The sequence below is a fragment of the Nomia melanderi genome, chromosome 3, assembly GCF_051020985.1.
Source record: "Nomia melanderi isolate GNS246 chromosome 3, iyNomMela1, whole genome shotgun sequence".
Classification (NCBI taxonomy): domain Eukaryota; kingdom Metazoa; phylum Arthropoda; class Insecta; order Hymenoptera; family Halictidae; genus Nomia; species Nomia melanderi.
Genome location: NC_135001.1, coordinates 8,976,645 through 8,994,511, shown reverse-complemented (window position 1 = coordinate 8,994,511; position 17,867 = coordinate 8,976,645). Strand labels below are relative to the sequence as shown.

The 17,867-nt window shown below is 36.4% G+C and overlaps 3 protein-coding genes across 5 annotated transcripts; 2 read left to right on the top strand and 1 right to left on the bottom strand.

Moving 5' to 3' along the window:
- The first annotated feature begins 892 nt into the window (after nt 1–892).
- Nucleotides 893–4,895, top strand: LOC116431221 (Juvenile hormone binding protein 3). 2 transcript variants are annotated; one of them, XM_031986334.2, is made up of 4 exons: nt 893–1,052; nt 1,191–1,267; nt 1,969–2,200; nt 4,234–4,895. In XM_031986334.2, exons 2-4 carry the CDS (start codon nt 1,201–1,203, stop codon nt 4,670–4,672), a joined length of 738 nt encoding a protein of 245 aa, XP_031842194.1. In that variant the 5' UTR covers nt 893–1,052; nt 1,191–1,200; the 3' UTR covers nt 4,673–4,895. The 2 variants fall into 2 exon arrangements, with proteins under 2 accessions (XP_031842194.1, XP_031842205.1); XM_031986345.2 differs by having other exon boundaries at nt 956–1,052; nt 1,194–1,267.
- A 115-nt stretch (nt 4,896–5,010) lies between these two features.
- LOC116431228 (uncharacterized) lies at nt 5,011–8,245 on the bottom strand. The gene is made up of 3 exons (XM_031986356.2): nt 8,062–8,245; nt 6,474–6,836; nt 5,011–5,675 (listed from the first exon to the last, which is right to left on the bottom strand). The coding sequence occupies exons 1-3, from the start codon at nt 8,120–8,122 to the stop codon at nt 5,371–5,373; spliced, it is 729 nt and encodes a 242-aa protein (XP_031842216.1). The 5' UTR covers nt 8,123–8,245; the 3' UTR covers nt 5,011–5,370.
- A 5,166-nt stretch (nt 8,246–13,411) lies between these two features.
- LOC116431188 (protein takeout) lies at nt 13,412–17,641 on the top strand. Of its 2 annotated transcripts, XM_076366385.1 has the most exons (6): nt 13,412–13,637; nt 13,909–14,147; nt 15,480–15,682; nt 16,089–16,260; nt 16,378–16,527; nt 16,719–17,641. In XM_076366385.1, the coding sequence occupies exons 2-6, from the start codon at nt 14,093–14,095 to the stop codon at nt 16,871–16,873; spliced, it is 735 nt and encodes a 244-aa protein (XP_076222500.1). In that variant the 5' UTR covers nt 13,412–13,637; nt 13,909–14,092; the 3' UTR covers nt 16,874–17,641. The 2 variants fall into 2 exon arrangements, with proteins under 2 accessions (XP_076222500.1, XP_031842125.2); XM_031986265.2 differs by lacking the exon at nt 13,412–13,637 and having other exon boundaries at nt 13,648–14,147.
- The last annotated feature ends 226 nt before the right edge of the window (nt 17,642–17,867 follow it).

Here is a 17,867-nt window from a genome sequence, read left to right as displayed (position 1 = left end):
TTTCAGTGACGAGATTCTGGCACTGTCTTTCTTCCGACCGGCGATTTCATGAATTTGTTTAAACTGTACTGATTCCCAGCACATAGAATGCTCACTTCACGCTGCTGAAACTTTTAATTCGCTACGTGTTAACCGATTCCACGATCTGTTTTGATGTCGCTCCGTATCTTGCACTTTAAACAGCTGCACACGTGTCATTGGAAAATATCATTGTTCCCAGTGAAGCTGTAACACATATTGTACATATTAATTTCTAAGAAGAACGATTGCACAAAAACTTCAACTACAGCTTAAGGTTCGAATAACAATTCTATGGACAATGCTTCTTCTATTTGCATTTTATACGAAAAATAATCATTAAATTTCGTGTATTCGTTCGAAGCACTTCTAAAAATTATATAAACAGAATAAGTCATTGATAAAACGACGTTTCCTGGAAGATGCACATTAACTGTTGGTGTACAAGCAAATTGTTGCAATACTTCGATTCAGGATCACAAGTACGAGGATGGTTGCACCTTATAAAAACACAATAGAGAAAGAATGGTACATCTCGAAAAACGTCCATACTCCAGAAAGTTCCTCAATTAATCATGACATTTCAGGGCGTAATTACAGCCTCTACACTGATCCGCATAATTGGTAATTAAAAATCTTGTTATTCTTGAAAGAAACAAAAAAATATCTGCACTAATCGCCGAATCGGTTTCTCAGGGATTTCATGAAGATATTCGACGAGCTCAAAATACGAGTGTCCGCGCGATGGTGTAAGTATGTAAGTACGTGAGCGAGCCCGCGGCCGTATGTTCGCGGGAACGATCACATGCTTACGATTCGAGATTCGTCCAGTCTACAGTGATCTGGACACTCCAGAGATCAGGCCTTCTCGTCGGACAACAATGACACACCAGATCAGAGAGGGGATGCAAGGAACATCTATAAGGACTTGGGGCTGGCCACTAGTCTATTCACTTCTACACCGGACACCATACAACAACGAAACAACCCTGGCAATTATATCGAGCTTCGTCTTTGGTTATTTCAACTTTCAAGTGAGGATTCTTTATACTTTGATTTCGTCTTTGATTATATTGGATCTTGCGAACGGATTATTTTGATATTCGAATATTCTCTGTTTGCTTCCAATATCCTCAATTTTCCTTGTATTTCCGGCGGGATTGTTTTTCCAGAAGAAGGAAAATGAAGAGGATCGTGGCGACACTAGTGTTTGCTACCATCTTTGCCGCCACGCTGGCGCGGGAACTGCGTAAGTGGAATTATTTCAAATTTATGACAATGGTTTATGGTATTCTTTGGTTCGGTGGGCGTTGAGCGTTATGTCTGTTACTCTGTGTGATCGTTAATTCGTCTTTTTATGGAGTTCGTTTAATTGGTAGTTTACTTTAACGGTGAATTGTGGGTGACTTTTGCTAAGTTTTTAGGGTGTATGGTAGCCTTCAAAGAGATTGTAATGCGGGTTTATTGTGAATACTGATCAGCGGTGGAGACATGTAAAGACTAATTGGTTTTCTACGTGAGCTCAATGAACCTTATTGTTGCCTTAGTTGCTGATAAGAAATTCGAGATTGCATCTGGAATAGTTTATGTAAATTTATTGTCTGAACGGAGGCTTTATTGAGGATGAACAATGAAAAAGGTTTTCTTTGGAATAATCTATTGTCAATGCTGATTTTGTTCACCAAAATCACCAATAGTGTCTTACTGCAACAAACATATACTGCTTAAAATATTAGGGTAATAATTAAAATTTCAAAAATTTTAGAAATAAAAATTTAGTGAGTAATTGAAATAATTGAAAGGTTAAACTCAGTCTGATGCTTCAATTTGATTGCTATCACACCGATGATGTCACTAATAAATAGTACAGTAGCATGATCTTTGTCTATAGTAAGTACAACCATTCCATTTCACTTTACAATAGTAATTATTAAAAATGATTGTGCGCAGCCGACTTTATTCACGTTTGCAAGAAAAACGAACCAAATTTGGGCGATTGCATCAAGGCGAGCGTAGAAAACGTCAAGCCGTACTTAATAGCTGGACTTCCGGAGTACAATATCCCTTCTCTGGAGCCATTGCTACTGAATGAATTGGTCGCCGCACCGGGGAACACTATAAAACTGAAGCTGAGGAATCTCATCGTCCATGGAGCCAGCAATTTTACAGTCACGAAAATAAAGTAAGTTTTGTAGCATTAGGAAACACCATCTATCATAGAATTACATACTTATAGTCATCCCCTTGTCCCATGAGTTCTTCTTTAATCATAATCGATACAACTATTTTGCGATTTGATTCGTTTGAGGCTTCCACGACCAGGATACTATGAGAAGTATCGAAAGTTTCCGGGTGTAAGCAGTGTTCACTAAGAATTATTCTTATTCAGGCTCAAACACCCTGATACTTTGACGACTTCTTATATTTTACGATTAATAATTTAAAGATTTAAAGAAAATTAGACACACCAAAGAGAAAAGAGAAGAATTCTAGGCTTTTTCTATGTGTACGTTTACTGTAAAGCATAATAATCGACAATAGGAGAATAATATTTCATTTGAACCCAACAACATTCAATGATATTTATATTTGTTAAATTTTATTTGAAATTCTCGCGTCGAGTCTGATACGATATTGTATGGCAAGGGGTTACTATTAATCTAAAGGATACGCATTCGAGTTCGTACATAGTTTACATCCGTACCTGGCGTGCACGATCTTTACCATAGATTTCCTTTAATCCATTGCTTCCGCAAAACTGAAAATTGCGCATTGTTCACACGCTTATCGGTTCTGTGATCTTCCTGAAACTGAAATTCGTTCTTTTCAATTCAATTTGAGCTAGGCAGCAAGTGGAAGAGTTTACGTTAATAAAACTGAAATCGAAACAGTAAGCTTCAGAATGAATATTGTCATGTCTACATCGCACGTTGTAATTGTTTTCTTTCGTTTCTAATAACGATGCGTTTAGTATACCTTGATAAAAGAATGATTGCACTATCCGAGTACTATTAAAAGTGAATCCAGGTTGTATAATGGATTACCGCTTAATGTAATCCCGTTTTATATCTATTATATGTTCCTAATTTACATTTGGATGGAAGCTGTAATGTTCAAGTCATTCTTATTTATGGGAAATCGGAAACTGTTCTAAAGAAGTTGTTTTCTTGTCGTGTGAAACGAAACTTAGTTCACCAAAATGTCGCGTTAATGAAGAAACGACGTTAACGATACCCCCAATAAGTGGCTCGCCTTAAGATGAGGGGATAATTAGTAGATGCTAATTAACGGATTAATGCAGCATGATCGAATAAATTAAGCATTAATTATTCATCCTCCTTCGAATTATGATGTCGTAAAGATTAGAATGAATATAAACACTTAGTGCATAGTCTCCTGGGCGTATAAAAAGGTTGTTGCAATTAACAAGAAATAAGTGATAAATTAATTTTGCGCGGAAGTGAACGAACGACGCAGCATTTGTAAAGCTGGCCATAGTAGCTAGCTCCTTTTTAGTATTCCTCGAGCACGAGAAGTAATGGCCGTGACACGAACTCTTTAAACAGGAGATGCCACGCGTGTCACGCGTATTACGAAAACCGTGGCCCCGTAAACTTGCTGAACGGAAACGTCAAATTTCATGCCGCACGCCCATTAGACAATTTACACGGTTCAAATTGTTTCCGTCAATTCTCGTGGACTTGAACTTAACTTAAAATGCCAGGGTGACTAGTATAGTGGGCAGAAACAAGCTTGGGGACCTTGCGGGATATGAGATAGCTTGTATACAGGGTGGTCCAGAATTCGTGGTATAAATCAGATTAAGGCGGATTCAAGAATAACGAAACTTTTAATAAAAATTGAAGAATAACGAAAATTGAAAGAAAAATTCGGGAATAACGAAAATTCAGCTGAAAGTTGAAGAGTAACGGAATAGAGTATTAAAATCACGAGTAAATTAAGAATAACGACATCGTATTAGAGTGCTTGTTTTGTAAAGAAATGCCGATTAAAAGTTAACTTAGTTCACGTGTACATAACTAGCGAATGAAATTGTCGTTTGCAAAATTAAAACTGTAAAATACACTGTGCACAGATCAATGTAATATAGGTAAAAACATGTTTCAATTTTCATCAGATAAATGTTAACACTCTAACCGTTAGATGTCCATTTCTCCAGTTCAAGTTATTTACTATTTCTTTTGTGTTCAACAGAGCCAATATCGACACGTTGCGTTTTGTAGTCGAACTGGATTTTCCGGATCTTTCCTTGCACGGTGATTACGATATCGACGGCAAAGTGATTCTCTTGAGGATCCAGGGGTCAGGACCTATGAACGGGAACTTCACGGACTGCAAGGGACAGATCAAGCTGCAGGCGGCAACGACTAAAGGCAACGACGGCCAAACTTATGTAAAAATAGTCGATTTTAAGACGAAGATCTACGTTGGCCGTGGAGAACTGAGACTGGATAATCTGTTCGGTGGTGATCGTGCACTTGGCGATGCAATCAATGGCGTGATCAACAGCAATTTCGATGCATTCATCAAGGAACTGGAGCCATCCCTCGAGAGTGCTATTTCTGACACCTTCCAGAAGATTGCAAATAGCATTCTCACGCAGTTCACCTACGAAACGCTGTTTCCAGTATAGTAAAAGAATATTTTTCAAGAACATACTCAGCTGAGAAGATTAAATATAGTACTGATCGTTGATTCCGCGACTTACCGCACTGTTCGAAAACTTGGCACACGTCACGTAGAAACTAATGCTCATTGTTTTCTGACACATTAACATTGTAAAATATGTATTATATGTTGAGAAGTCTTGTGGAGAAAGGAAGTTTCACATTTTTAAATAAAATCGTTCCACGCTCGGGACACGTTTTCTTTTTCCTTCGTCGTAACATGTGTGATGATCGTTTTGAAAGAGTGTTCTGAGATCTGTTTTCTTTGTCAGCAATGTTTGAAGGTATAAGAAGGGAACACAAGTTAAGTTGTAGTATCCATGCAACGTATATTTCCTATGTAATAAAACACTCTCAACAAATTGACGTCGGTGTATTGTTTGCATCACAAAAGAAGATTCAAAAAGTTGTTACAAATTCTGATTTTCGTTTTGATAAATTAATCATCCTCGATTAAATCAATGGGATAGAAATAGAGAAATCTTGAAGATTGAAAGAAAAATGGCGACTGCGACTGTTCTTCATTTTTATTCGACATAATCTCAATATTTAAAAGTTTCTGCAGGAAATCCACGAAAAATCTCTTAATTATTCTTCTAAAAATGAATTCGTATTGGACCAATTTGCGGCGTTTCTTTTAATACATTTCGACAATAGTTCTCGATTATTCCCGATCGGGGAAAAATTCTTCGTAACTGTAGCGTTTGCAGATCTTGTTGGCCAGATCGAGACATTTCTCCGAAATCGCCTTTTCGATGTATGGCATGCTGAATTCGAGTACTTCCTGGTGACTGCTGCCCAACGCCTGCATGAACGCATCTTGCAACGTTTTGTCAAGGTGGTCCGATTCGAACTTCAAGTCGAAATCTTTCGCGTCCAATTTCATCTGCATCGAGTTGAAATACATATAGCGCTTGCTGCCCCGTTGGACTAACTTGAAAGACATTTTCACTCTCGCTACGACATCCTCTGCAATGGACGAAATTGGAAAATATTAACGCTTCGCGAAATTATAAAGTTTTGTATATAATGTTAAGCTACAAATAATGCAGTATGGAAAATATTGGGATGAAATAGCTTTGTTTGTTGATTTATATATGTTTTCTTATTACTTAATCTTAAAGAATGTCATGAATATTTCTGGCGACAAACTTTCGAGTGCAAAGGGTTAACATTACTTCTATCGATTCTTTGTGTGCCTCAAATAAACAGGAAGTAATTATTTTATAATAAACTGTCTCGAAGAGAGAAATAACCTTTATAGGTCAGTTATTATCTACTTTTAAAGACAGTCGTCCCATCTGTTATCAAATTGCAAGCTGAACTTGCAAACTCCATTAATTTAGCTTCTTCTATCTTACTTCTCACTGTAGGAACTAGAATTCTATACCATTCTTACTTATTAATACTTCACCACGACCAATTCCCAGTAATATATGAGAGTATGAGTATTTTCAATTGCTAATTTACTATTCGCCAATACGTTTACACGTAACCAATCAAAACTATAAAACTGTAAACTAGAAAGGCACCTCTTTTCCCTTGCCGTTTCGCTGGACGTCGAATCATCTCTCAACTGTACCTTGGAGTCTTTAATTACCCAACTGATCAATTAAAAACATGATCATTAATTGCAATCATTTCTATGTACACACCGGTATCAGTGCATCTTTGCAGCGAAACTTTTGAACGTTCCTATTGGACACGGTTTACTCCCTGCAGCCTGAAATAACTACAAAAATCATGAGATTTCTCTATTAGACTTACGTGCGTTCATAGAGATCGGTCCTTTTCCGCTGATCGGTATCAAGATCTTAGCGTTGAGGTCGTAGTCAGCCACCATATGGATGTCCTTGAATAGGAGCTTCATGGTGATGAATTTTTCGTCCAGATTCAGGTGAAGGGACTCGATATTATAGGTCGGAAGCCCATAAACCTTCACGTTATGTCCGATTGCTTTAAAATTCGGCAAGTCGGCGAGCGTTAACTCCTCAAGCACGAACGGATTCGAGGCCGGAACGCCCAACTCCGGGATGCCGGACTCTAGCACCTTCGCCAGTGCGTTCACGCTGTTGATTACGCACTGATCGAGATTCGGGTTCTTGGCTCCACAGATTTGAATGTACGAAGCTGGAAACCAATAATATAATATCAGGACAGAGATATTTCTTTTTACTCTTGTAAACCTCACTTGACGTTTATTGTAACGAGAATGATTACAAAATGACAAGTATTACAACGTAAAGCGTGTACGCGGAAGAAGCAGAAGTTAGTAGTAAATATGTGCGAAAGAGAACAGTGAAATGTTGGGAATAGTATAGCTTTCTTATGTACGCAGCAGTAATAGTATAAAAAGACAATGCTGGATTGTTTATGAGTAAAATTTTCATAATCTGCAGTTTAAATTTAACTTCGCTCTCTGAAAATTATGTCTTAGGGAAAAGGAAAAGCGATCTAGAAGAAGAAGCAGAATGTAATGTGAACGAAACATTCTTAGAGACAATTAGGTATGTGTCATCCGAGAGTGAACAAGAACGGTAATTTATAATATAAACCTGTTTTGTTTTCTTCAGCTTAATGGACATGATAAACGCGTACGCGTAATCTATATATGTTTAAAGTTCACTCTTTGCGTTACATAATCAAGGAATTAGACGACTAGTGACTGACATGAAGAAGAGCACTTGGAAAGGATAGAACGTAAGTAATTGTTTCGTTTATTTTAAGTTTTGATTACCGTTTCTTAAGTACTTGCATCCGGATTGTTTTATTTAAAATGATACTTTTGAACAGATAAAACTTGAATTGTCAATCACCAATGAAGCTGAAGTATCGACAGTTAAATACAACCTTCTTACAGAGCATCGCATACAATAATGAAGTATTGTATTTGATGGAAGTTAAAAGCTCATCCTCTTATAAACATAAACGCTTTACCCTCCCTCAGTAGTATTTTATTTCTTTACTACTGCCACGAATAATAATCGCTATGGTCGATAAATCTAAGTCCACCTTTGTTCATCATATACATTACTTAGCTGTGCAAGAATATTTAATGATCTGCCAACTGGTTCTTCTGGCAACAATTATCTTTTGCCTCTAGAATTAATCTTTTGGAGGAGACAGGTGTTTAGTTTCATTCTTAATTCCTAATTATTTTAACTACGTTGTAATTATATCCCTTATTTTCAAAAGAAAAAATTACATATCAGACCATCAAGTATTAGAAACGAAAAATAATTCAATTATTTTTTTACAACTTTACATTCTGCTCATGAAACTTAATGTCGCCAATACGACAATATCGTCCTCAAAGGGTTAATAATTTTTTCGACTTCAGTTAATTGGTACTTACGAACTTCAGCTGTCACGAAGCCCGCGACAGCCGCGAAGATCAGCAGCACTTTGACAAACATAATCGGCTAGCACTGTCTAACAAGGCGACTCGTTTTTCCGAGGATCTTACGAGGAAACGTCCGTCCTCCTGCACGAGATCGGCACTGATCTTTTGTCATCTCACAGTCTTGTATATATAGCTTTGAGGATAACACCGCGTTGCATCGTGAACAATTCTGAATCACTTGAGTCCATGGCCGTGATCGTAAGCTGGGTTTCTTCCTCCCAAGAGAGTGTCCTCCCTACCCTCGTCATTAATGTCTAACGAAGTTAGCAGTGTCATAGCAATTATTTAATATGTCACATCGATTGAACTTGTGTTTGTTCAACACTTCTCTGCAGCGAAGTAAACTTAATTATGTTTTTCAACAAGGAGGATCAATCCTCTCAACATTTTGAATATCAGTTTTCTTCAGCACAGGTTCATTATATCGATATTCTGGAGGTGTCATAAATCTAGTCTGATGTCGACAAATAGAAATGATGGAAATTGATTGGGATGATTTTCTGGTAAATACCTTCGTTGCTTCGTTGATTAGGTGACTGGTTCCGTCAACTGGCTCATGGGAATCTGCATTTACATAAATATACATAGCTATATAATTATAACATTTCGAATGAAACATTCTAAGTGGTTCGACAGCTCAGATAGAACTTTGAATGTGTTCCGCTTTAAAAATACTTTGCTTTTTTTCAGATTATATGGTTGATGAGAAACAGTTAATAGTTAATTTCTCGGTTATCTGTCTCCGAGTCTGAAATTAAATGAGCTTTACAAATACACAAATTTACAAATTTACAAATTTACAAATTTATAAATTCGCGAGAGAGATTCGCTATTATCTAAAATTGAATCATTAACATCTTCATATATTAAAGCATGTATACATAGGAGGGACATTGATTGTTTCATTTTTTATCTCACCATGCACCGATATTATTGATGCATACGAAATGGATTTCCTGCTTTTTCTTCCGATCTTATCGTGATCAAGGGAAGGTCTTCTTGTACGTAAAGAATCGTGTTTAATGAAAACTAGTGTAGGACTGATTTCCTTAATTAAAATGAAATAGGATTTAATGTAGATTATATCTCTATTTTTTAATTTCTTATGTAACTGCCGATATCACTTTTTCAAGCCCATTTTATTTTCTGTCCCTTCAACGCCATTCGAAAATAATCGAATAACGTTTGCTTTCGTCATCTTGGAAGTTTTCGTCTGCGAAATGCGCAGAATCCTGCTCTTCCATTCCGAAAACAGACGAGCTCTCCGACGCAACCGACGTCATTCCGGTCGCTCTATATTTTCTACAAATCAGGCCAGTGAGAGGCAAGGTCAACTTTTGCAGCGTTTTTGTTTTTGAAATTCCCCTTTGAGAAGTGTGGAACAGGTTCTTAATTTTTCCTCCGTTAATCGTTAACAAATATTTTTAACAGCCCGACTGTCGTGTCACAATTTAGGAGACAAAGAGTGAATTTTGTATTTAAAATCAAACAGGCTTAAATTTCATCTAGAATGTTATACAGCTTTTCTCACACGCAAATAAACAGCATGTAATACTATTGAAAAGAAAACAAGAAAGACTTGCCATTGTTGTTTTTCCCTAGAAAGTTTAAACCTCGAGACACTTCCATAGAACGCTTCGGATAACCTTATTTGTCCTCCATGCAACTCTCGACTTAACCGCCATCTTGAATTCTTTGATCCTGAATCTTCGCAATGAAAAACGTGATTTATAATGTTTTCGTTTTCATTCAAAAATAAATAATCTTTGAATATTTTAAGAAGCAGCTTCGTTTACACATTCAGGATCAGACAAGTAAGATATTTTGAATATTTTCCGACTACTGGAAAAACTACCTTCTGATGTTCTTCGTGATTAATTACTAAAAAAGAACTTAATGATCTTGTTATGTTGCCTTCCGTTTCATTCAATAAATTGTTCAGCCAAAGAAATGACAGTAAGAGTGTGACGTTGCCGTTGCAACATCTCTCGACGATTTAACTCGTCGAAGTTGAACCGTTAACTAGGCTCCGTGGCGTATTTTATTACGGATCGTAGGGTTTTCGATCGGTTTGTCGTTCGGTCCTGCATTTTACAACTTTCGCTGTACTTTAACGGTATCGTAAAAATCATGGAAATTGGCGCGGGCAAGTTTTTGCCCGCACCGAATCCTCGATGGAGTGAGGGGAGGAATGCTGGCTTCGTAGATCATGAGAATTAGCTGTCGTTCTTTCGCAACGTACATCATTTTTCGCTGCTTTCTCCGAGCAGAGCCGGGCAACCATGCTTTCTGTTCTTGAAATGTGCAGAGATCAACATTAGCCATAAACTTGACAGCGCTACCACGGTGCAAATATTCGTATTCAATACTAAACTCACTGTTTCTTGGGAAACTGACTAAGAAAACGGTAAAACATTGTTTTGTGGGAGACAATGCAGACAAAATATAAAGCAATTGCTTGACAAAGGTGTGTAAATGTACTCAGTGAACAATGGTAATAATTCAATGGAGATCTATAGATCTATAGATTAACAGACCTAACTAAAACTAAACAGAAACTATTATAAAATTTATGTAGAGTCAGAAGCTATTGCAAATCTTAAGATGACAAAAATATTTTCAGAGAACCACAAGAAAGATTAGAGGACTTGCGTGGATTTTAAAAGTTATCTCTTTGTGTCCTAAAAATACTTTAAAGCATCATTTTAATTAGAATACTGTCATTAACTAAATAAGTACGCATAATCCAAATAGAAGATCCTCAGAATTTTCGAAGGTTTGAAATCCTTTAAAAGTTTCTTACAGGCTTTTAAAGTAGAATAAATTTTACAATGAAATATATTCTCTCTACAAATTTGATGCATATTTAACAATCCATGTATTATCATACACTTTCTAATTTACCTTATTCACAAAGAATCGACGAAAATGTCACAGCTGCATCCTTATATCTTGAAATACCATCTCCAAGCACAGTGACTGAAAGTCATGATGCCATTTCACGGTTTTCCTGAAACTTGTTCCCTCCGTTCATAGTTCACTTGACTTTTGTATAAATCCGTCGGCGACACGGTGCCAAGACCAACGTTCGTTTAAATGACACAAAGTAGAAATGGTAACGGTGACATTAACTCCGCGGATTCATTTAATGTCGCGTCGCCAGCGATCAAGGACGTTCTATCAGAGATACAACATTTTTCTGATTTATTTTGTAATATCAATTTGTAATATCAATTGCAACTTTACATTGCAAATCGACAAATTTCGGACGACATCTTAGGTTGTAATGTGAACAGAACGTTACTAGTTGATTAATTATGCAATTCATTTCTGCGAAACTAGATTATGTCGTTGATGACTAATAACAGGCAGGTAATGCAGAAAATTAAAATAATTGCTTGTATTTATTTTCAGATTGTTTGATGGAGACTACCTTGTGACAGGAATTATTAATATTTCCAATTATTAATGAATTAGTAATCAATAAAAATTAATTCACATTTATTACACGTTTGATATTTGCATGTTCCAAGGTGATATCAACGAATGTATCGATTTCGATTTTCATCGATTTCACGTAGAAAACGAATGCGCACATTAAGAAGCAGACCTTGTTGCATCATCGAGTTTTTCTTCACTAATAAATGGTTATTTTACCATTCACTTATCCCCTCTAAAGTTACCTATAAAAGTCCGTTAAGATATTCAAATTATTTTAATTCCTTGATGGAACGTACACTTCCCAGAATCAAAGTCGTTTTCCACAGGACACTGATAAAATACCCACGTTATGCTTAACGTAATCAATTCTCTTAACCACTCCCTTAATCAAATAAATTCCTCTTTAATTCCTACAACGAAACAAGAGACAAGGTAGATAACAAATAAAACAATAATCGATACTTGTTACATCAAGAAGTTTCTAGTTGGTATCGACTTTACGATCAACTAGAAAAATCAAACATAATTTAACTTCCAATCTAATTTCAAACTGTTACCATATTAAGATAGTATATCATCCCGTTGAACAATTCCTCGTATAAGCAACTGTATCTTTCCAATAATTATAAAAAAAACAGAAATCACGAATTAATCATTTAGTGTGTACGCTAATCAAATAGTGTGTACACTCCACTCGCGGGTTCCCAAAATGTCAACGGAGTACTTGCCTAAATTGAGGAATGTAGATTTCCAGGGAAGGTGAGTGAAACGCAGCGAAACGCAACTGATTCGATGGCGATCCGCGAGTTACACCGTTCTCCATGCCGCCCGTCAACTTCGCCTAGCGAGTCACTAGCGACCCGGGGCTGGACCAATGACCGACAAGTGGCACGAGGTAATCAACATGCCGAATGCGATAAAGCAATGCCTACTGCACTGCTTGGGGGATTGCGGGTTAACATATCATCCCCGTCTTTCTGACGGCTAGTCGCCAAGAACCTCCGGACCAGCCGCGATGTACGCTCTTCTTGCTCGCGTATGGTACGACAGAGATCTTCTTCTTGTAGTGATCCACAAACCGCGGATGTTTCATGTTAATTCACGTTTCTCGATAACTAATTAGTCACACAAGAAGATTTCGTGAAAATAAGCAGTATATTTTGTTAAGAAAATGGTTAATTGAATTACAAATGAGAAGTTTATATTTTATAGTGCACTCGCCGATGATTTTCTGGCGAGAGCATTGACATCGGTGGTTTTTATGATCATTGGTGGTCTTTAGTTGGAGAATCGAATGCTTCGAGGGAAAGTTGATAGTGCGTTGTGTATAGCTGGAATATTGAATATTTTGGTATAAGAGTGACGTTGATTGGCAGTGCTACGATGTATTATACTGTGAAATGCTTAGCTGTTATAGTTGAGAACACATGTGTTTTTTCTTTTTATTTGGATATCTCTGGAAACGTTCGTTATAGAATGATAAACGATTTTTCAATCGAGATATTTGAGTTTTATACGATCGAAATTATAATTTCTTAGCGAAATTAGTCAAGGGTTGACTTACACGTCTCACGACAAATGGCATTCGAAGAGAACCACTTGTATCATATCCGTAAAAAATAACCATTTGCAAATCTTAATTAGTCATTAGCATCTCGAATTAATATTCATTCGCAGAACCGGAATGTAAACGTTTCCTTGAAATCGAAATAATAAGCACTCGAAAATATGATCACGGATGACTGTGAGACACGGAAGACAAATGTGTTGTAGCTGGAGAATGCATCGGTGGTGCAATAATACACTTCAGTCGCAACATTTTCTAGTGTCGCATAGGTTAACAGTACAAGTTTTTGCCACTTGTCGCGCAAGAATATACGATGCAAATGTATCGTGTGTATGACAATGCGATGTTTTATAAATTTAAGCCTCAGTGCGTTCGCAATTGCAAATACCACCACCGTGACCACCGCGGTATGCATTATGCAAAAGGATCGCATGTGTTCCAGTGTTTACAATCAACCTTGGCACTATTCGTATAAAGAGTTCCACAAATACGCAATCACTAAGCACACTGCCATTCATGAGTAAGGATCATTCTTTCATTCACTGGCCTTTGCTTCGAAACACTTGCCTTAACAACTGCCTCGCAATGTTTACAACTGATTCTTGATTCTTTTTCTGGTTCAGTGATTTTCCGAAATTTGAGAATTTAGAAATTATCCTTGATTCTCCGAGTAATCTTTTCACATCCGGGAACATGCGAAGACGTTTTGTAATCGTGCACGATGATCTCACCATGAATTCCTAATGTATTCAAACAAATATTTAATGTGTTGTTAATATTTCCACCATCAGCGAGGTGCATCGATTTAGCATCTGCCTCAGTGTCACGGCGATGGTTGAATGAGTTGAGGAACCTGATTGTCAGCTGATCGTGAAAACATCAACCGCGGATATTGACTAACGATAAGCGTTGCCGGCCGGTTACAAAGTTAGAAATTAGTTAATGAGCGAGTAAACGGACGTACCATTCATTTTTATGCTTCTTTCTAGCTTGACGGCGGCTGTGTTCTCCGCGGTTTCCGCATTGTTGCGTGAGTATCTAAAAAGCGCAGTGATTGCTTTACACTTTGCAGAACGATATATATTTTTCAATTAAAAAATATATCCTTAATTTCCATTCTGCATTGTTAACGATTTTTACATTATCCTAGTTTTCTAGTATTTGTTAATGTAAAGTATGAAAATACTGGTAATGCAAATATTGTAATATTGGCTAGTCTGAAATACGAAAATATTGGCAATATAAATATTGTAACATCGATTGAAGTAAAACATGAAAGTCTCTTCCTTGCTCTTTATCAATTCAAATGGTTGCGGCATTAACTTCAAGGTTTTGTCAATCCTTGCAAGAGATTGATATTAATCCCTTGGCCTATGATTTCTTTCTGAATTCTGATTGATACGGCTACTTTGTCATTAATAATTTATTGGAAAAAGAGAAAAATTCTAAACATATGTTATGCCTATATTCGCTTTTAAGTATAATATTTCATTACAGGGAAATAATATTTATATTTGTAAGAGTAATATATATATTTGTTGAATCATGTCGAAAATCTTCACCACGAGTCTCACTCGTTGTTGTAGGGCAAGGGGTTAAACGGTGCTTTCGAAATTTTATTTCAATATCGTTCGCGTAACGAGGGAAACAGATTCCTGTCACATACATTTCGATCGAGCATTACAAAATCCGTCTACTACTGACACTTGAAAACGTGACTGCAGTGTCCTCGGGTTCGTTCGGGGTTCAGTCATGGCCGCAAATTCGTTGCACCCTGGATGTATCCAAGGACCAATCAGTACTTTGTATCGACAGATCGCAACCTTCAAATCAACTTGGAAGGTTAACGAGATGTTACTTATTATTGGACTGCGGATCTGTATACAAATTCAAATTTTTAAGAATATATTTAGGAAAACAGAGTTATGACAGAATATTATTTTTCCCAATAAACAGTATAAAAATAACTATGCTTTGGATATTTTGTATATTTTTTCGAATTGCGTATAATCTGTGCGATTTTGTACTTTTAATTTTCACATAAATGCATAAAAATCCGCAGTCTATTTACCATGTTGGCCACGCAGAAAAATTACATCAATTTTTATTAACTCGACTTTTTGGCGATTCTTGAAATACAATATGAAACATACTTTGATTAAAAAATCGTCCCATTTTTTCCCGATGTAATATTATTTAAATAACAGTGCATGGGGACTTTATTTGGTTCCCTTGTCAGAAATATGAAACATTAATTGTCAGAAATATTCGATTTTAGGGAGTAAGAAAGAACTTTTCCGAAAATTTCTGCTACAGACAAATACAGAATTGTAATTATAATTATATATGTGATTAATTACAGCTCCGTACATAAAACCGTGCAAAAAGAGCGATCCCGACATCAACAAATGTATTGTCAGGTCCATCGATCAGCTTCGCGACAAATTGGCCTCTGGGATCCCGGAACTGGAGGCACCCGCCATTGAACCTTTGAATTTGAAGGAAATTCGACTGTCGAGAGGACCGGTTGGAGCACGGCTTGATGTAAATCTCACGGATATGCAGGTAAAATTACGGCAGAATATTCCATTCATCATTGACTTGTCCCGATCGTTTCTGTTTAATTGCTACTTATCAAACATTGTTATGCACTCGAGGATCTTGAATAATAAGTGGAACTTGCGTTTTTTGATAAACTCCTGTGATATAAACTTGCTAATTATAGATCAAGCTAATCAATTGGGTAAATTTATAAAATAAATTTAAAACATTTGACATTATACTTCTATGACAATGAAAATGGAAATTTGATTCGATCCGGGTAACAGATTTCATTCTATTTGTTAGGTATCTAGATTGAAAACAGCAGAAAGAAATGAGTAAGTTCTAATTAAAAGAATAAAGATCTAATTGGTGTATATTGTATTTTGAACGATTAATATGAACTTAATTAAAGATATTATGAATTTAGGTGGCAGGACCCTCTTCGTTCAAAGTGCGTGATCTCGAAGCAGACGTGGAGAACGTGAAATTCACGTTCAAGGTATCTTTTGAGAAACTGAGCTTCCAGGGCAAATATCAGATAGACGCGAGGATCCTTCTGTTGCGGTTGGCAGGCCAAGGAGATCTTTCGGGGACGTTCAGTAAGATTTTATAAGAAATATACAAATTGTTCGCGAAAGTTATGCGACTGATAAGGATAACTTATTGTTTAGTAGTATTACGAACTGATATCCACGTAATGTATCATACCTTTTAAGCCGACTACGATTCCGATATTGTACTGAAAGCACGCAAAGTGTTAAGAGGCGGCGAGACCTATCTAAACTTCGAGAAGATGAAGATCAAAATCAAAATCGGCAAATCGAACTTGCACCTGAGCAATTTGTTTCGCGAGGACTCGATTCTAGGTAATCTACTTTTATTTTCGAGAAATGAACAGTGTTGATTGGAAAAAGTGTCAAATGGATTTGAATTTGAATACTTTCATCGAGAGAAATTGTAACTTGTACTTCGTGTATCAAATATTCTAGTTTCTTTGTCAATGCCTACTGATATTTTTCAAAATTTGAAGATTGAAAATTTTTATTTTTAAAATTAGGTACTGCCAGCAACGAACTACTGAACAACAACAGCGCGCTGCTAATAGACGAAATAACACCTGTACTGGAAACTTCATTGGCCGAACTCTTCACGGATGTAGCCAACAAAATCACCAAATCTTTCACCTACAAAGAATTATTCCCTGAAAATTGACACTATTAAACGCGATACTTCATCATCAATAGAGACCTTAGTTCTTCATTCGACTAAAATTATTGACTGCCAGTTTGCTCAAGTGCGCCAAAGAAGTTGCTTTGTCACAAGGAAAACATGATTCTTGGGAAGTTTCTGCGACAAGATGGCGGCTCGCGTGAATATCATAGAAATAAAACCTATTTCAAACAGTAACATCTTGTAATTAATTTTAAAAAAGTCAGAATACAATATCAAATGCGATGTGTAGTGAAATTATTGGGTTGATGCAAATGTTTTGAGTTTCCTTTATAAGAAATAAAAAGAAGAATTTTCAACTCGTCGCTGACTAAACCGAAACTAAATAAAAATGAAAAAAGAAGTGTCTTTTATACACATTATAATAGTTTAAAAATAGATGTTATTTGTTTCGAAGAAAAACAATTGTTTTTTTAAAAACGTACAAAAATCATCAACATTTTCGCATCAACCCAATAATTATTGAAATTTCTCATTTGATCGATTAATAACAGGGTTTTTTTGCGCGGTTTAGAAGTGTCTAGCTCATCAACGAAAAAAAAGAATACAAATTCAAGTTTTTTACTGCTTGTTGAAGGAATCGGCGATTTCGCGAAAAAACTTCATTTAATATTAATGCTCGGAACTCGCAAAGGTTTGAAGCTCATTAACAATTGACTAGGGTTTACAATGACGCATACAGCTTGGAAATATCCTTGCAAATAATGAACGTTAGCGTTGATGAAACCAAATCAAATTATTTACGACACGTTTATTTGACACGCTATAGATAATATACAAGTAATAGATATGAAACGAAAGATCGTGCGATCAAAAGATCACTAGAATACTGACTAATAACAGCTAAATTCGAATAACGAATAAATAATTACTCGTACATTAATCACTTACAAATCTACATATAATAATCACATACATATGCATCGAGGACTTCGATGCTACAAATTAAATTTCAAGTAAAAAAATTATTCGCGAT